Genomic DNA, 21667 nt, shown 5'->3' with positions numbered 1-21667 from the left:
GGTGGGTGTGAATCCCACTATTTATCAGGAGTGTTTAGGTGGGTGAGGATTCCACTATTTATCAGGAGTGTATAGGAGGGTGAGAATTCCTCTATTGATCAGGAGTGTATAGGTGGGTGAGAATTCGTCTATTGATCAGGAGTGTATAGGTGGGTGAGAATTCCTCCATTTATCAGGAGTGTATAGACTGGTGAGAATTCCTCGGGTGAGAATTCCACTATTGATCAGAAGTGTATAGGTGGGTGAGAATCCCACTATTTATCAGGAGTGTTTAGGTGGGTGAGGATTCCACTATTTATCAGGAGTGTATAGGTGGTTGATAATTCAACTGTTTATCAGGAGTGTATAGGTGGGTGAGACTTCCACCACTATTGATCAGGAGTGTATAGGAGGGTGATAATTCCACTATTTATCAGGAGTGTATAGGAGGGTGAGAATTCCTCTGTTTATCAAGAGTGTATAGACTGGTGAGAATTCCTCTATTGATCAGGAGTGTATAGGTGGCTGAGAATCCCACTATTTATCAGGAGTGTTTAGGCGGGTGAGGATTCCACTATTTATCAGGAGTGTATAGGAGGGTGAGAATTCCTCTGTTTATCAAGAGTGTATAGACTGGTGAGAATTCCTCGGGTGAGAATTCCACTATTGATCAGAAGTGTATAGGTGGGTGAGAATTCCTCTATTTATCAGAAGTGTATAGGTGGGTGAGAATTCCACAATTTATCAGGAGTGTATAGGTGGGTGAGACTTTCTCTATTTATCAGGAGTGTATAGACGGGTGAGAATTCCTCTATTTATCAGGAGTGTTTAGGTGGGTGAGGATTCCACTATTTATCAGGAGTGTATAGGAGGGTGAGAATTCCTCTGTTTATCAAGAGTGTATAGACTGGTGAGAATTCCTCGGGTGAGAATTCCACTATTGATCAGAAGTGTATAGGTGGGTGAGAATTCCACAATTTATCAGGAGTGTATAGGTGGGTGAGAATTCCACTATGTATCAGAAGTGTATAGGTGGGTGAGAATTCCTCTATTTATCAGAAGTGTATAGGTGGGTGAGGATTACATTATTAATCAGGAGTGTATAGGATCAGGAGTGTATAGGTGGGTGATAATTCCACTATTATCAGGAAGAATTCCACTATTTATCAGGAGTGTATAGATGGGTGAGACTTCCTCTATTGATCAGGAGTGTATAGGTGGCTGAGAATCCCACTATTTATCAGGAGTGTATAGGTGGGGGATAATTCAATCGTTATCAGGAGTGTATAGGTGGGTGATCATTCCTCTATTTATCAGGAGTGTATAGATGGGTGAGAATTCTTCTATTGATCAGGAGTGTATAGGTGGGTGTGAATCCCACTATTTATCAGGAGTGTTTAGGCGGGTGAGGATTCCACTATTTATCAGGAGTGTATAGGAGGGTGAGAATTCCTCTATTGATCAGGAGTGTATCGGTGGGTGAGAATTCCACTATTTATCAGAAGTGTATAGGTGGGGGAGAATTCCACTATTTATCAGAAGTGTATAGGTGGGTGAGGATTACATTATTAATCAGGAGTGTATAGGTGGGTGAGAATGCCACTATTTAGCAGGAGTGTATAGGTGGGTGAGAATTCCACTATTTAGCAGGAGTGTATAGGTGGGTGAGAATTCGTCTATTGATCAGGAGTGTATAGGTGGGTGTGAATCCCACTATTTATCAGGAGTGTTTAGGCGGGTGAGGATTCCACTATTTATCAGGAGTGTATAGGTGGGTGAGAATGCCACTATTTATCAGGAGTGTATAGGTGGGTGAGACTTCCACTATTTATCAGAAGTGTATAGGTGGGTGAGAATTCCACTATTTATCAGGAGTGTATAGGAGGGTGATGTGGGAATTCCACTATTGATCAGGAGTGTATAGGTGGGCGAGAATTCCACTATTTATCGGGAGTGTATAGGTGGGTGAGAATTCGACTATTTATCAGGAGTGTATAGGGGGGTGGGAATTCCACTATTTATCAGAAGCGTATAGACTTGTGAGAATTCCACTATTGATCAGAAGTGTATAGGTGGGTGAGACTTCCACTATTTATCAGAAGTGTATATGTGGGTGAGAATTCCACTATTTATCAGGAGTGTATAGGTGGGTGAGCCTTCCTCTATTTATCAGGAGTGTATAGGTGGGTGGGAATTCCACTATTGATCAGGAGTGTATAGGAGGGTGATAATTCCACTATTTATCAGGAGTGTATAGGTGGGGGAGACTTCCACTATTTATCAGGAGTGTATAGGTGAGTAAGACTTCCTCTATTTATCAGGAGTGTATAGGTGGGTGAGACTTCCTCTATTTATCAGGAGTGTATAGATGGGTGAGAATTCCCCTATTGATCAGGAGTGTATAGGTGGGTGAGACTTTCTCTATTGATCAGGAGTGTATAGGTGGGTGAGAATTCCACTATTTATCAGGAGTGTATAGATGGGTGAGAATTCCACTATTTATCAGAGGTGTATAGGTGGGTGAGAATTCCACTATTTATCAGGAGTTTATAGGAGGGTGAGAATTCCTCTATTGATCAGGAGTGTATAGACTGGTGAGAATTCCTCTATTTATCAGGAGTGTTTACGTGGGTGAGAATTCCACTATTTATCAGAAGTGTATAGGTGGGTGAGGATTCCACTATTTATCAGGAGTGTATAGGTGAGTAAGACTTCCTCTATTTATCAGGAGTGTATAGGTGGGTGAGACTTCCTCTATTGATCAAGAGTGTATAGGTGGGTGAGAATTCCACAATTTATCAGGAGTGTATAGGAGGGTGAGAATTCCATTTATCAGGAATGTACAGACTGGTGAGAATTCCTCTATTTATCAGGAGTGTTTAGGTGGGAGAGAATTCCACAATTGATCAGAAGTGTATAGGTGGGTGAGGATTCCACTATTTATCAGGAGTGTATAGGTGGTTGATAATTCAACTGTTTATCAGGAGTGTATAGATTGGTGATAATTCAACTGTTTATCAGGAGTGTATAGGTGGGTGAGAATTCCTCTATTGATCAGGAGTGTATAGGAGGGTGAGAATTCCTCTATTGATCAGGAGGGTATAGATTTGTGATAATTCAGCTGTTTATCAGGAGTGTATAGGTGGGTGATAATTCCACTATTATCAGGAGTGTATAGGTGGGTGATAATTCAACTGTTTATCAGGATTGTATAGATTGGTGATAATTCAACTTTTGATCAGGAGTGTATAGGTGGGTGATAATTCAACTGTTTATCAGGAGTGTATAGGTGGTTGAGAATTCCTCCATTTATCAGGAGTGTATAGACTGGTGAGAATTCCTCTATTTATCAGGAGTGTATAGATTGGTGGTAATTCAACTGTTGATCAGGAGTGTATAGGAGAGTGAGAATTCCTCTGTTTATCAGGAGTGGAGTGTATAGATTGGTGATAATTCAACTGTTGATCAGGAGTGTATAGGAGGGTGAGAATTCCTCTGTTTATCAGGAGTGTATAGACTGGTGAGAATCCCTCTATTTATCAGGAGTGTATAGGTGGGTGAGAATTCCTCTATTTATCAGGAGTGTATAGGTGGGGGAGAATTCCACTATTTATCAGAAGTGTAAAGGTGGGTGAGGATTCCGCTATTTATCAGGAGTGTATAGGTGAGTAAGACTTCCTCTATTTATCAGGAGTGTATAGATGGGTGAGACTTCCTCTATTGATCAGGAGTGTATAGGTGGGTGAGAATTCCACTATTGATCAGGAGTGTATAGACTGGTGAGAATTCCTCTATTGATCAGGAGTGTATCGGTGGGTGAGAATTCCACTATTTATCAGAAGTGTATAGGTGGGTGAGGATTCCACTATTTATCAGGAGTGTATAGGTGAGTAAGACTTCCTCTATTTATCAGGAGTGTATAGGTGGGTGAGAATTCCACTATTTATCAGGAGTGTATAGGTGTGTGAGAATTCCACTATTTATTAGGAGTGTATAGATTTGTGAGAATTCCACTATTTATCAGAAGTGTATAGATTTGTGAGAATTCCACTATTGATCAGAAGTGTATAGGTGGGTGAGAATTCCACTATTTATCAGGAGTGTATAGATTTGTGAGGATTCCACTATTTATCAGAAGTGTATAGGTGGGTGAGAATTCCACTATTAATCAGGAGTGTATAGGTTGGTGAGAATTCCTCTATTGATCAGGATTGTATAGGTGGGTGAGAATTCCACTATTTATCAGGAGTGTATAGGTGGGTGAGACTTCCACTATTTATCAGGAGTGTATAGAAGTATAACCTGTAGATGGGTGAGCTTTCACTTTATTATGAAATTATATCAATAAGGACACTGTCACTTCCATAAATCACGAATGAACATAAACAGTTGTGTCCACACAGTGATGTATCCGGTCAGTTATAGGGTTCTATATGAGAGGTTATACAAAGTTTCACTAGACGGTACATTCATCCTTAAAGCATCACAAGTTGATTGTAAATATTGACATGGCCACATCACATGACAACCTATTCATTTGATATAGACTGCGATCAATAGACATGTTTTAAATATTGTCAATATTCTACAGCGACAAACGGCCCACTTTCATCGTGGCGTGTTTTATTTTGAATCTATATCTGATGTACAAGCTCCCAAACAATTTACATAAAATATTTATACGGCATTCAAACTGGGTTTTTTTCAAAGTTATCCCGTTAAGATCATTCGCCACTGGCATTATTTAATTGTATAATTTATGATGATTCTAACACTGAATTTGTGTCGGGTTTTCCGAGGCTAACGGACTACTTGTGGGAGGAGAGGGTTTGCTGACAATATTCACGTGCATGTTATAGCATAGAAGTGTAATACTAGTTCGTTTCTGGTTTAAGTGACAAATTCTGTTATTGATTTTAATTGATTAACCAATCAATCAATCAATTAATTAATTAAGTGACTACACTGATAAATACATAGCCTGTGACGAGGAAGATCATACAATATAATATTAATGTCTACCCCAGATATAGAGGAAATACGACGGGAATTAGGAGGAAAATGGACGCTGGACCGAAGTGAAAACTTTGATCAATTCTTGGAAACTTTGGGTAGGTAAAGCATATATATTCTGTTATAATTGAGAATGTTTCATCTTAAACCACCCTTGTGTTTTTCAATTTTTGATCTTCTTTGCTTCCATTTTAATTTGAATTAAAGATCGATTTTTCTCATTTTTGTTTTGGTCGATATCTTGTTAACTGTAAATACTAGACCACTATATACTCTTTTATTTGCTTTTTACTTGAGAAGACCGACACACATAGTTTCTTATATTATTTCCAGACGTTTAATTTAAAATATAGCACATAAAACAATTCTGTCAACGGTATTTTATAAAAGAAAAAAATAAACTGCATCAAGCTTATCCCAAATTCTGGGAGCGCATTGAACAGTTTCAGGAACTTATACAAAATCGACGACTTAACAGTTAAAAGAAGTAGATTACTTCTCATATGAAAAATGATAAATATGAAGAAAAAATTGATATGGGTATGGGAAAAAAAAATGCATTTGGCCTAGACCGGGATTCGAACCCTGGACCTGCGAACATAAAACGTCGTTGTAACCAACTGAAATCCGCTACAATTCTGCCATAAACTATGTCAGTTTAAATATGAATTTAATGTCAGTTTGGAGGTTACATAATGTACAAGAATCTTCATTAGAATCACATAGTGTCTTACATGCAGTGGTAAAGGAATCCTTGATTGAGAATGTTTTCTAATAATTAATAAAACTATAGTGTGTCATCTGTCTGACAAAACATACAGGCAATAATATGTCGTGTTTCAAGATTACGCGCTCATGGCTTCTCCGAGATTTATCATGTTTCGTATGATACAACTCGGGGAAACAAAAACCGTGTTTCCCTTAAACAAGGGCAATAACTGTAAATTGTTTTTTGAAAAAAACAGGAAACAAAATTAAGGACGCCTGCTTTACTTTTTCACATTATAAATGCAATTTTAGTGCGAGTTATCTCCTGAAACATTTTCATTCCTCATAATACCTATTAATGCTTGCATTCTTGTTTACCTTTCAAAGAAAACGTTTAAGGAGATAAAACACACTCATTATATGCTACTGTACGTGCAGTCACCTGTAGCAGGGGGTATACACAATTTACCACAATATGATACCTAGTCACAAACCATCATGCCTATCTACCAGTGTATACATATGTGTTGTTGTTATCCGTACTCTATCTATCCCGTTCACTGGTTGATCCGAAGGAATTGTAAACATGTCGGATTGGATATGAGATTAACCTATAAAATATAAGGAAACAGAATAATGCAAATACGGCACTTCAACCAGAATCGACCGTTTTGTACTTTTATCAGGATTAAAGTATAACATAAGTTTACCACTTGTCAGATAAAATGTTTATCGATTAATACATAATGCACAGATGTTGTACAGTTATCAATAACTCTTAATGACCATCCACGATAGCAATTAGGTCATTTATAGCAACAGGACCAACCGGAAGTACGTCATCAATAATCGTGATATTCAAACCAGCGCTTGAATTTGGTCGATCAAGATAACATTATTATACCTGGTCACGTTCACGTTATTTGAACTGACTAACCAGTGATGTTACGATATAAAACCCATGTATACTTTAATGGTCAGTCAGAAATGACCATCGATCCTCTTAACACACTCGAGGGATAACATCTGATTACTGTATAGCCGGAAATATTGACACACTAGATAGTGAATGGTTGGACCCGTATTTCATATGATATTGATATGATTTAGAGAGGTTTTTTTTGGTAGGAGCGTTAAGCGTTATACCATTAGTGGGGTTATATCGGCAAAATAAAACATCCACAAATAAGTAAATCAACACTGTCTTCTTTTTCATGAGAACTTATGATTTTCTTTTATCAAGACGTCACAATCACGTCATTTGTGTCAGATACACGGGCCATTGTATTTGAACTACGGTACAAATTGTATGCTACATGTACAGGTGTAAATAGGATCTCACGTGAGTTCGACCCATTTCACATGATATTTACTAACTGAGACATTGACATATGTTAACATTAAAAGCAAACCTATGGCAAACATATACAAAATCTTACGGAAAAAAATCATGAATCTCAAAGAAGTATAGTGAAATTATATATTCTAAAGAGATATGTCGATAAAACAGCCCGTATTTCCATAAGTCGGCATGTTTGAAAACTTTTTTATTTTTTATTTAAGAGTAAATAATTTGTATTAGCAAAAATGCACGGAATAGATATAAAATCAATTTAATATGAATTTTTGAACTGTTGAGATATTCGGAACTGTTAATATAATACTGCAAATATAGCCATATTCACTATAACTTAAAAAATACTTTCAATACTTTCCCATACGAGACCAACTTTTGAATAAACTTAAAACAACCCGTATGACGGAAAAGTGGTCCTCCTTTGGGAAAGGGCTCAAAATAATGAAAAACAGGTTTGATCAAGTTTCTCAAAACTGCGACAGATGTTTCTTTGGTTAAAACAGTTTGTATGTCCATATTTGTCTATGTCCGATGTAGCCTAATGTGTAACGCAGTTAACTCGTGACCAGAAGAAGTGAACGGTGAAGGTTCGAATCCACGTTCAGATACCCTTTTTTTTTTTTTTTTTTTTTAGGCATGTGCTCACTTTCCTTAATTAAGTGATACTATTTTCCCAACCAATGGAACATTTTATTGATACTTTAAAAACATAACTATTTATTTTTCTTCTATGGAATCCTGTCAACAAATCCATGTAAGCTTGTACAGTATGTAGATAAGAAGACAGAATTTAAAATATTTTTGAATTGTTTTACCCTCCAATTGGCACTAGTATTTTGATTTATTATTCAAACACAAACAAATGATGCCGAGATACCAAATATATGGGATCGATGCGTCAGAATAAAAAAAGCAAAGCATAAAAAAATGAACTGTTGTTATCGCAAAGAAATTACCGAGCATGCGGAAAAATTCACCGTCGATGACAGTCTCATTTGTTTTAAATGCAGGAAGACTGCAGCACAAAGTAATGAACGCAATACTAAGACATGCTATTCGAAAACGATATGTAATTTTACCATTCCAAGATGGAAGAAGAACAAAATCAAGATGTGTGCTTTTTAAGAAAACAGATAACGGCATGACGTAGGCAGTAGTTATGCAATTTAAATCCTTTCAATCTTATTGGTAATGATTGTACGATCTTGTGTTTTATAGAGCATAACGCAAAATAAGCAATAATCTATTCTTAGACACAGGATTCCGATAGAGCTACCTGTATACAACAGTGCACGATTGGATGCACACAGTAGCGGAGCATAGCTTTGGGGAAATAGGCATAGTAACCCGCCATAGCTCTTTATATATTTTTGTATGCCATTTGAGACCATTTCGACTTGTCATGGTAGCGCCTTTTTCGGCAGATCGCTAATTTGGGAAGATCACGACATTACGAAACGTACTTTTCGTGATGTCGTGCTGTCGTGTTGTCTAAATAGCGGACTTCAAAAATTGTCATGTTGTAGCAATAACCGGCCTTTCCGGCAAATGGCGCTACCACAATGCAATTAACCCGCCCCATGATCACATCAAAGTGTATTCAACGCTGCTACAGTACTCTGGAGTTTCATGATGTCACCATATCAAGTCATCCTCAATCCTCATTATGACGTTAAGATAAAACGTGTTAGTGCATCACATGATAATTTCTAGGACAGCTATTGGATAACTACCCTTGTTCTATTTGGTATAGTTAGCATTCGCCCTTGACGACGGGTAATATACCTGGAGACGGACACTATACCTTTTTTTGGACCGCTGAGACTGCGGGAAAAGTAGCGTGACGCTCCCTTCTCCAAGGGAGCGCTGTACATATTCTACTTTCACTTCATTGTTGTCGCCGGCCAATATAGTTTCGCGATTCGGGACCGGGAATGCCGATTGCTTTGCAGAGGCTCAGCAATGCATAAAGACGAAGCATGCAGGCGACACAAATTGCCGTCGCAGTCCTGGAAAGGGGAACCGTATGTGACCTAGCGGTGATTCAATCCAGTAAATTGAATGGTGTTTTTGCGGATTTCTATGCCATCTACGCAACAAAAAAGGAGAAATCTACTCAAAAAGTTATCTTATTGCCATCATGCAAGGTTTGCGGCGACATTTACAAAAACCATCATGTGGCAGAGATTTCGACATTCCATTGTTTGTGCACCTTCTTTCAATTTTAGTAATTGTACCGTTACAATTAACAACAACTTATCAATCAAAACTTCAAATGTTACGTTCAAATTTCCAGCTGTTGTTAATTATCAAATATGTTATCAATGAAGTTCCTCATGTTTGTCTTTTTATTGACAAATAACAGTCATGTGATGTACTAAATCTATTATGACCCTTTCCCTCGGGAACAGTTCTCTTATAGTGTTGTCTGGGGAGGTATAGTGCCCCACGCAACACTATAATTCACAGCTTTTATAAGCACCAGTTGTCACGTCTTTACCCGATGAATATCGGGTTTATTCTACTAAACCCAAAAATACAAGGTCGCTAGACGAGGACAACGCAGGCTCAATTTCTGATCAATACTTTTTATAAATCAAAACACATCTAAACTTTATTAATATTCATTTGTGCTGCCTCCTTATGTATTGGCAAAGAATCAATTTGTTCAAACTAAACACAAAAACGATATTGATAAAAGCGACATCATATGCTAGTCACGGCATTATTTCCATATTTTCGTTAATTTATGCAATCAATAAATGATGCGAATTAAAATGAGATAGCCCGCAGTTATTGAGTTTGATTGTGTCCCAGATCCTGTGACATTGCCTTATATCAAATACCTAACCGCCATTAGTCTTTTGTATAATTACGTTGTGCATGACGTACTGTTTGGCAAGTGTTGTTCCAATCTCTATCCAGAGTTGTCGTTCCAAACACTCACTTCCGGATAGAGATTCGTGTTGTTCATGTCTATATTTAATCACAGAGCTGACGTGTCCTCACTTCCGCATCTAAAGCGAATAGGAGAGCGTCAACGGTCTCTAGAGGGACATCCGTCTTTCGCATGCTTACTTCCCTGTATGTTAATGCATAGTTACTTAACTGTGTAGACTAGAAAGATGTTTACAAAATGTATTTTTGGAACACTTGAATAATTCCTATATTAATAAGATTACCTGGCATGGGCTGTCTTATTACCTCTGTTCCTCAGTACTCTGAACCGATCTGGGGCCCGGGATAATTATGTATTCTTGCAACGCACTCGGCTACACATGGCGGTAGTTGAACATCGATATTCTGGCCAGAATCTTATCATGAAGCCATATGTTGCCTCTCATTGATACCAGCATTTGAGCAATTATTTCAAGAAATCGTGTTACATTTAATACGGAGCATCAGGGCGTTATGGAACTAATGATATTGTTCTTGTATAAGGCACGTCTAACTAAGCATGGCGGTGATCAAGAAGCGTAACAATTATATTATCATGGAGGTCTGGCCTACACAGGGCGTATTACTGGATCCTATTCTGTTTCCTAAGGTAAATAGAACGATTCTAAACCCGAATTACATAGCCGTAGCTCTCCCTCTTTCCTCCGATAGAGATATCTTTCGGTGGTTGGTGGATCTTTTCTGGCCCTATGATATCATTGTTGAATTTTTACAGCTTTATGGTGGGTTTCTTCCCCAAGACCCTGACTGTGGATTCGACCATGTAATCCCTCCACCCCTATTGGACCCCCCCCCCTCCCCCACACACACACTCATCTTCCAAGCCCATGAGCTACTCATGTCTTTATTTCACATTTTATTGATGGGCTCGTAGGGTGGTAGTGTATGTTATGAGGGAGAGAGGAGTGTTTACATTGCCACTCATTAGAATAGCCAAACAGTGACTTAAAACACACCTTTGCGTAAGGAAGTTATTTTTTTCAGTTTGCAGTACAAGAACAAATATAAAATATATGTTTACATGGCCGCGGTTTCATCAATCTCATATGGAATGGAAGCGAATGTGAGATTCTGTTTATCACATATCGAAATAAATATAGAAACAGTGAATCCAAAGGTTCCTCTTTTGTGACGTCACATTTCAATTGTTAGTCTGGGCTGCCATGAATTTGTGACGTCACAATTGAAACAATTGGAATCTACAAACAATCAGGAAACAGTATTTTGATAAATGTTAATCTGTGACATCATCACATACCAATACACACGTGTAATATCATCCATAGTTACGTCACCAGACACGCACGATGGCGTCACATATTCACGACAAAGACAAAGTTACGGGGTTTCCTTTTCATTTGCCGATCTTAATAATCCAAATATAAATTAACTCTATTTGGATAAGTGAATATTTATGATGAAGTTATATCTAACTCGTTTCTCATTTCTTAAAAGTCATAGCAGTAAGGGAATTGGCCTATATGTAAGATCGCTTGTTCAGCACGTATTTATCACTTTCAGGTAAAAAAAATGAGCACACAACTTTTGTATGAAAATGGCCTCCTCTTCGCTTAAAAGTCATATGAAAAGAGGAATACAGAATTCGTTGAACAATGTATTAGATAAAATTACAACTACGTCACCGAGTGGAAAGATTGTCCCACAGGACTAGTCTTACCTACGTTTTCACACTATACCGGTCTTGTTTCAGCCCAGACTATAAAATATCTCCATCGTTTCCACATCAGTAGTAATTTATACACTCTATGTCAAGTACTTCCATTGAAATAATTGCTCGTGGAGTGTAAACGGATAAAAATGTGCTGAATGTATACATCTTGTTTATGCCTCTAGTCATGTAAGCTTGACAAAGCTTGATGGTTTTGTCGTTTTCTCACTCCCAAGTACCGTGCAATCTGAAATATGCATTTCAGCGAGTATAGGTAATGTGCAGAGGAATCCCGAGTGATGTTATAGAGAAACTGATCATAGTTTACCTGTGTGAATAACGGGCGACATTTTGTATATAAGCTTACCTTCTCAAACAGTTGTTTCCTTTCCTAAGAATATATTCATTTTCGTCCTATTTTCGGAAAACAGATAAGACAAAAACCGAAGAAGAAAAATCTGGACGCTAAATTCATTTTAAGATAGTTTGTGATATGAATCTAGAACCCGGGTCGTTTATAAATACACAATGGAGACAGTTGCCGGTCACTAACACGATAGCCATAACACTCTGAGTACAGTTCTGCTATTGTCGAATTGTCGATTTCTGTAATAATAACCTACATGTATTTCTCTATTCAGACGCCATTCTATCTTAGCTTCACAGTTTTTAGAAATGTGCGTAAGACGTGCGTCAACTGTAGTACACGTATTAAACACTCGGAACACCACATAGTCTATTTCCGAAACATCAGCCCCTAATCCTTCTCTTAGAAATAATATTAATGTTGAGATGAATATTACGCCCAGGTCGCTGAGCATTGTGGTAAAATCGCTACATTCTTTAGGTTTAAACCCCCTATAGGTGTCGCCGCACGGTGTGGTTATCAACGCTCGTGACGTATTCACTACCTAAAACACTCGTTTACTTTCATTTGCTAGTATTACATTTTTACTGTTCGACTTGAACTCATTGGGTGTTATCCACTGAGGAATACGGCAAATAGAAACGAAAATGGGTTCCGAACACTTTGGAGCCAATTTAGGATGTCATATTTCCATCATCGACGTCGTTTTGTCCGCCATTGTTGTTCAGTTGAAGTTTTCGGGAAGAAAATAGAATTAAATAATTATGTTCATCTGACATCTAAGATTGCACTCGTTTAATTTGCACGGGCTAAAGCTTTCATGATAGAAATATCTGTACGCGCAACGCACTCGTGCAATTTGAGATGTTAGATGAAACTATACGCATGGGGTCATATAACTACAGTGAAGATAATATAAGGACTGTTAAATCTTCGCATGTGATAATATAAGATTCCGTGTAGATCTTTATGTAACAACAAGAAATGTGGTTTCTATTTACTTCTTTCAAAGTTGTTGTTCGTAAGCGAATCGAATCAGATAGAAAATGTTATAGCAGAAAACTGCGCGGAGTAGTCTAATAAGTTATGTTTTCGTCCAATATTTACCGGCACTTTTGATAAATATTGGTATACTGAATTTCATGATATACAATGTGTATGCATATGCATACATGTATACCAAATGAATATTGAACATTTGAAGCAAAGTAAAATCTGATATTATGACCACGACTGTAAAGGGTCCGACTGTCTGTAAGGGGGCTTTTGTTTGTTTCGTGTTTTACGGCCTATTAACAGCAATGGTCATTGAAGGGCGTGCTAGGTTTTGGGGGTAAAGGGGCAGTATGATTCTCAATCATTGATCATGTATTGTAAATGCACATTTGTGCCTTTGTGGTCTGTAACCACTAAGCATCCCAGTGTCTTTTTGTGATACATCCATAAACGGAAATAAATCCGATTTTCGTTTGCTTAAATACAATGTCTAACCAGCACCTACTTCAGGTTCTTCTCGTAACTATAGACTAGATTGTAAAGTTATACAGCCGGAGTTATATTGGTAGTATAGGTTCCCGTAGAGTAAACTTACCTACATAGAACTTATTGTGTAGTACCTCGTATACTCTAACCCTTCCTCGGGTTTTTATACGTTACAATGCATACACGTTATGTAAGAGAACCAACCAGTTGTGATCTCTCTGTGTGATAAAAACAGGAGTTCTTTAGTGCAAATCCGGTCAACATGAATGACATACCAGGTACTTAATTAATTAGCTGTTCCTGTGTGATTTTTGTACCTGTACGAACAACAGGGACCTGAAAACTTGTTAAAGCTATATTTGGACCTAAACTAAGGTGTTCAGAGTAATTTTATGATCATATATACCGTGCTTATCTAAATCCCTTAAACATGTAAAATTACTCTGAACACCTTAGTTTAGGTCCAAACATAGCTGTAACAAATCCTCAGGTCCCTGTGGTACGAACGTGTATTGACGTCACGCGGATCCTCATTTGTCGCGTTTTATTATATACCTGTTCGTATTTTCACACCTTTAAGCTGTTACTCGATAATGATGACGATTGGAATTGTTAAACGAATGGATTCTATTTTTCTGTAATAGGATGTGTGGCTTTACTTGTTTTGAATGAATTACAACATGCACGTGATTATATAACACCTTATTTTAACAAGTACGGATTTAACACATTTGGTTTAAGAAATATGACATATTAAGTCATAAGTAAATGCATAACATATCATGCTAGTATTAAACCCGCGACCTTAGGTTAAGCGCGAATGACATTTGAAACTGAGAACAGGATCGTTTACCTATTGTTCAAATGTTACCAGTGTGCTGTAATGCATACAGAAGTCAATTACAGCATTACTGACATCGAGATGTCGTGTTCACCTCAGTGTTTTGACTAGACTTATTGTTGTACAGAGATCTCTAATAGCAATTGCGCCGTTTATTTTCGTCTTTTCTCCGTTTAGTGTTCCGTAATCAATTTATCGTCTGGCGTGAATGCAGGTTGGCGCGGTTTTTCTTGTGGGATAATTCTGTGAAATCAACATCTGTCGTCTGCAGTTCTCGCGTGCACCTTATAACAAATCTGTTAGTTGCAGAAAATCAAAAGACACCATTAATCGTCTGCTTGGTAACACCGTGCTTGGATATAAACACATAAAAAGGGATTATAATAAACTTCGTGTACCCTACATCGATCACAGTACGGGTTCCAAAATGGCTATGGATGAAATACACGCAGAATTAGGAGGAAAATGGAAACTGGATAGGAGTGAGAATTTTGATGAGGTCCTGAAGGAATTAGGTGAGTGAAACATTTGACCTGTAGTCCACACGGACACGCTACACAATTCAAGGTACTAATTGTTATCATAGGGATTTGATTACCTCCGAGACCAATTGATTTTCTTACCTGTGGGTCGGTACTTCAAACAAAAATACCTGTCAAGCACTTATTTGTTTAGCAGACAGACGAGAAACCTAGACTACTCGAGTATCATGAAACCACGAGTGTCTGCTTAAATCCATTGGCAATCGATCATTGTTGAGTCTAGGAAGTGCAGGGAAGTGGCGCGTTTGTAACATTTTAAACTATATACTAAGCATACATGTGTAGTCTATTTAATGGTTCCCAAAGGCTGTGTAAACGTTTGTTAATTTGAATATATAGTACCGAAGGATTTAAAAAGTTCACGCCCAGGGATGATGACGGAATTTTGACATTAGCCAAAAATGTCATCTGGTTTTTCAGTTCCATATCAAACTATACATCACTACAAAGTACAGAGAAATGTATTATAAATTTAATCGATGGAGTTTTCTTATGTGTCATGTACGAATCATCGAGTCCATGTTTTGACCGTCAATTACTTTCTCTGTCTGTTTTTTCAATTAATGTTTTATGTCCACATTATATACGCAAAAGCTGTAAAGTGAGAGTACCGTAAAATATCCAGTATTTACTTTGACAATAAAAACGAAACAACTTTTTGCGTTAAAATACTTGATCCACAATAAGTTTATAGAATATTTTAACTTCATAATGAAATGAAGTTTTAAAAAGCGTCCGTCACGACATATTTGCGCTGTTTATTGGTACATACGACCCTTCTAAGTTCATTTTTAATATTCTCAAATATTCCTTTGATGTAGAGCAACTTGTCTCATAATGAAATCGATATTATGAGATACTATCGGGAAATCTCAATTTTGACACGAAATGGATTCGTCGTGTTTGTCACAAACGTTAAAAGATAATTAAACCGCTCAATAACAACAAAATATTCCGATACAAAATATTGATATTTTTGTGTAAACTCATCAAGAATCCAGCACCACAACAAATATTGTCCAGATTTACGAACGATAAAGATTTGATACATGATCAAGTTAGTGATACAACGAACACTTCTCTATTGATCAAAGTCTGTGTAGATTGGCGCTAATGAATCAATTGTATATGCGTATATATAATTTAGGGGCTGAACATTTTATTTCATGCTAAAAAAATAATTAGTTAATGAAGTGTTAAGGCGAACCATTTTAAACTTGATTCCGTCATCTTTTGAATTACACGTTATTTTATCGTGGACAAAATCTCCGCATAAACACAAAGCTGGTGACAGAAATTGGCGCCATGAAAGACAATGTTTTGTGCATGTGATTGATAAATAAAGTCATTGTATTTTAAAAGAGAGTAATGAAATATAGGATTTTAGTGTTATACCGTATCATTATTATGATAGACACGCAACAGTGCACTGGTTGCCAGTTAAAGCCACAGATTGTTGCAATCCTTTGGCAAACACCACTAATCTCCTAAAAATATACTCCCAAAATGTCATCACAGAAAATCTTCTTTCTTTTAAATTCTTTTAATTTTCAAGATTGTAATTCCGCTGGATCGCAGAAAAAGTGGGTTAATGTATCAAATGTATCTCGCCAGAAAATTGCATCTCTTTTCGCCATGGTATAGGTCGGCACTATCTACACACCATTTTACAGAGAAACTAACGTAAAAGGTTATCATTGTACATTTAGGCTGTTTCAAAACTAACTCAAATTTACTCTGGGTGTTCTGCAATGTTTATGTATTCAGCAGGATATCAGTTATAAGTGTATGGTTGGTAGCAGTGGTTGTTATACCGTACGATACTTTAACACCATATCCTAGTTATGACCCAATGAACTGAATGGCATTCCAAACCCCTTAAAATCACAACAATGTATAGAGTGTGTACAGTACCTTTTAGAATGGTACTGTGTCGTTCCATCACACAAACCACGAGAACATGTTCGAAATATCAAAATACATACATGTATACATCTAAAAGAATATTATACACGTTAGTACATTTACAATGCATATAGAGCAAAACTGCAATGCATGATGGCAAATGACCTATTCCGTCTCTGCGTATTGCAGAGTCATCTTCGCTTGTGAGCAGGTATTGATTGTTACGTCATTGGTTTGTGTGAGAAAAATACTTCGTTTTCTCAAAAATGATGACGTTACTCTCACAAACAAATGACGCAACAATCAATCCCTGTTCACAAGAGAAGATAACTCTGCAATACGCAAAGACGGAATATAACATTATGTATTAATGGTGGATTTCGTAATCAATGTCGTTACACTGCCCCACTAACGGGTATTACTTTAAAATATACATGTATTTCTACCCCACTTTCCTAACATTTTCATCTAAAAACGCATATAGGACGAAGTTGATCGTGGGATTAATACTAACTTAGTTGTCGGATGACAAGTCCATGTGTTTCACACTGTACCATTGCGGGTTCAGACTAAGGTTCCAGACATCAGATATGTCACATATAATATATACTGTACTTAGATCGACCTACCTGTCGCAGGTTACACGTTCTGTCACCAGTAAACGTGTCACCTGAAGGTTCCAATGTGTGTGGTCCTACCTCGCTACAGGCTCCAGACACATTAATATATTGATCACAGGAAATTACTACAATTATTATCTTCCGAAAATACGACAGATTTGGATTGTGTAACTGTGGAAAAATGCCTATAACGGTTTTTAAATTATGTGCAGGTTTGTGACGAAGGGAACTAATTTCTGCCACAATTGCCTCGATGTTTCCATGTCCATACATTAAACGTCTGTAATGTTGTTTAAATATAGATGTTGATCAACCTCCTGCTTTAACATTTTCCGCCACATTGATTGATCAAAATCCTTAATTATGGTATTAACTGGTTTGAAGGATTGCGCTTTCCCCCCTTCGCGGTCCTTCACTACAGCACAGACGTATATACATGTATATATCTACTTACGAGAATTCGTCCGCAATGTAGTACCATGATGCATGCTTATTTATTTCATGTGATATGCTATACAAACATAAGTAATACTAAAAAATAGTAGATTGTATTGGAGATAACGAACTATTTAAAGTTTTATAACAAATATCTGGGTTTAGAGTTGTAAACAGTTCTTTTGTGTGTATCCATTAGCAGACTCATCACTTCAAACGAATGACTACGCGGCCTCACAATAGTGTCGTTCATTCGTCAGTGTGAACAAAAAAATGGTAGAAAGAAGTTCTACAGCGTTTATCGATGAAGCTCGTTTGCTTTTAAAATTTGAAAATTAACAACTGTTAGATGAACATGACAAGCAACAGCTATCAGTTGTGAAACGTTTATAGAAAAACAACATAACACATGTTTTGTGTTATCTTGGAGAAAATGCATGTCGACGGAATAACTTTTTATTTGCATGATAGTTTCGTAGATGATAACTGAAGTTGAGCAAGAACATAATTTGAAGCCATTATATACACTTTCATGTGGCTCAAGTTACTTATCACCTGCTAAAATCACAAAAGAGCAAGTTATTGTATATATTCGCAGTATCTTTTTAATTACTTATTCGTAAATAAACAGGCATTGATCGGATTGGTAGATGCATACACATGTATTTAACTTAGAAAACATGCTAACGTGTAAACGTATAATGATGACATCTTCTTATGTTCTCTTCGAACTTCTTATGATCGAAGTTCCGGTTTAGATTTATAAAAACGAAAACTACGGTACCTGTGTCTTAAATCTCATATAAAATGTAATTCCACAAAACCATATCTTATTGAGCTTTATTACATACTTACTGATAAATACGGGTTTTTTGTATATGCGATACGACACAATTGCTCTAACCCATATCAGCCCTCGCCGTATCACACCCCAAAAACCCGTATCCGCCCCCGCCGTATCACACCCCAAAACCCGTATCAGCCCGCAAAACCCATATCACACCCCTTTTGGAAAAAAACTCGTTTTTCAATATTTCAAAAATAAAAATAAATCCTAAGATAGTAGTTTTTATCACAGGGGCATGGATCGCTTTACTTGTAATATAAAAAAAATAGGGGTCTCCTATACTAATATATACAAAGGGATATAACGACAGACGAAAATCCGTTACCCCCTTTTCTCTTTCAGCTCGTGTCAATCACAAATCTTTGTCCATATTGGATATACCTCGGTTGAATATTGAAGACAATTGATTTATTTACAAAATGAAACCATAACTACGACTGTCTGACACACAGTTATCCACTGACACCGCTTTAAAGTCGCAATTACACCATTAAATTGCGACCGAACCAAATTCTATACTCACGAGAAATGACCAAGTTTCACGGATAAACTCGATAAATATATCCAAGGAATGGTTTAAATCCTTATTTAATATCCTCAATCCAATACATGTGCTACCCGCTTCTCTGAAATACTACGTCGATCCGTTTCTACACATGACAAGTGGTATATGGGGATTTTCCCCCTCGCACACCTGCATTACACAGTAGCAGTCGACAACTAGGCGCCATTTTCTTTCGAATTATTTTACGCTCCGCACAGAATGATGTCCCGCCCTATCATTGGCTACCTGTATGTATGCGAAAGGGAAGCTACTCCAAAAATGTTACCTCATTTGTTTTCCACCACTAATAGGGCGGGACATCATTCTGTGCGGAGCGTAAAATAATTCGAAAGAAAATGGCGCCTAGTTGTCGACTGCTACTGTGTAATGCAGGTGTGCGAGGGGGAAAATCCCGATATACCACTTGTCATGTGTAGAAACTGATCGACGTAGTATTTCAGAGAAGCGGGTAGCACATGTATTGGATTGAGGATATTAAATAAGGATTTAAACCATTCCTTGGATATATTTATCGAGTTTATCCGTGAAACTTGGGCATTTCTCGTGAGTATAGAATTTGGTTCGGTCGCAATTTAATGGTGTAATTGCGACTTTAAAGCGGTGTCAGTGGATAACTGTGTGTCAGACAGTCGTAGTTATGGTTTCATTTTGTAAATAAAACAATTGTCTTCAATATTCAACCGAGGTATATCCAATATGGACAAAGATTTGTGATTGACACGAACTGAAAGAGAAAAGGGGATAACGGATTTTCGTCTGTCGTTATATCCCTTTGTATATATTAGTATAGGAGACCCCTATTTTTTATATTACAAGTAAAGCGATCCATGCCCCTGTGATTTTTATTAGTAAATATGTAATAAACAGAATAAAACACGCCTTTTTCCATATCACCCAGTATCAACCCTCGACCAATATCAGCCCTCGGGCCTTCGGCCCTTTGGCTCGGGGTGATACTGGGTGTGATATGGAAAAAGGCATGTATTATTCTTTATTTCTCAATTTGGGAATTCAAACGCGATTGATACTGGTTATTCCATCTTTGCGTATTGCAGAGTTATCTTGTCTTGGGAGCAGGTATTGATTGTTACGTCATTTGTCTGTGTAAGAAAATTACGCCGTTTTCTCAAAAATTGATGACGTTTCTCTCACAAACAAGTGACGTAACAATCAATACCTGCTCCCAAGAGAAGATAACTCTGCAATACGCAAAGACGGAATACAAATAGTTACAAAATAAAATAGACGTAAGCGTGTCGAATAAAGGGACATTAAATCTTCTATTTTGAAATGGTATTACAGGCAAAATATTTTTCTTCGCCGCTGAGCACATAGAAGTCAGAACCCTCTGTTTGAAAACAAATCATTAATATATCATCCTCTCAGGGCGATATTACGTCAGATCGTTTGCTTGCCCCCAGAGCCTCAGTAGTTCTATTATCCAATCAATAAGTCGATTAATTGATGTTCCCACCTACACGTTCCGTGTAGTTGCATGAACATATTTTCTGATAATCTGTTCTTCTCATTTTCGTTGCAGTTACAAGTTAGTGAAATAAAAAGATATATATTCTATTTAATAATATGTTTTTCACATTAAGGTTTGTTTATATCTCTATTGTATAACAGGATATTTCATTCAATCCTTTGAATGCTAATCTGAGCAGTTCATTAGCGGCATTTGCATTGATATATCTGCTCAGACGCTACTCTTCATCTCAATTACGTTAACTATAAATTCATGTATAAATATTGCGTTTGAAAAAAACAAAAAACAGTACCAAAATTAGGCAGCATTTTGTGAACTTAAAAACAGAACATTGCAATATAAACATTAAAATATATGATGACGTCATAATACCCAAGTGCTGATGTACATGACGGGGCGATGATTGCAAATGGTAACACGCACTTTTATTTCTGGATCATATATGCTGAATGTTTTACTAACTCTAACGGAGTGATGAATATGTTTATGTGATGATTGACAGGCCGTGTAGATATTGCAATTTAAATAAAGCATTACACGAATACTGATTACATGTCTCATCTGAACTTAGTGAAATGTGTAATATTGTGATAAAAATCTTCACACTTAACGTAAAATCTCGGAAAACCTTTTTAGTTCCAGCTTCTTATCTGTGATGAAATTAAAGTGCGTTGTGCTTTGAAAAATATCCACGTTTTCCACAGGCTTAATTGTGGAGTGGTATTCTTAGTCAGGTACAACCATACAATATAAAAGGTCGATGTTCCTTTCAATCAAGCTCTGTCCTACATCAGCATTTTAGCGTTGAGAATTTAAATAGAATCCGATTTGCTTTCTGAGGCAAAACTAAGCCGACAATTAGGTAAGAGTCAAATCTTCCCCGAATAGTG

At 37.1% G+C, this 21667-nt stretch overlaps 1 protein-coding gene across 2 annotated transcripts in view; it reads left to right on the top strand.

Annotated features, from left to right (window-relative positions):
• The first annotated feature begins 4759 nt into the window (after positions 1-4759).
• LOC110463793 (cellular retinoic acid-binding protein 2-like) overlaps positions 4760-21667 on the top strand; it is a 48430-nt gene continuing 31522 nt past the window's right edge. The window contains exon 1 of one of the 2 annotated variants that reach the window (XM_021518654.1): positions 4760-5090. In XM_021518654.1, coding sequence (XP_021374329.1) covers positions 4994-5090 — 97 coding nt within the window. In that variant the 5' untranslated portion in view covers positions 4760-4993. Of the gene's footprint in view, positions 5091-14043; positions 14890-21667 lie in introns of those variants that run through there. The other variant, XM_021518655.1, reaches the window with a different exon arrangement.

This window comes from Mizuhopecten yessoensis, unplaced genomic scaffold (assembly GCF_002113885.1).
Source record: "Mizuhopecten yessoensis strain PY_sf001 unplaced genomic scaffold, ASM211388v2 scaffold10929, whole genome shotgun sequence".
Taxonomy (NCBI): domain Eukaryota; kingdom Metazoa; phylum Mollusca; class Bivalvia; order Pectinida; family Pectinidae; genus Mizuhopecten; species Mizuhopecten yessoensis.
Note: the sequence above shows the minus strand (reverse complement) of the source record. Positions and strands in the feature narration are given on the sequence as shown.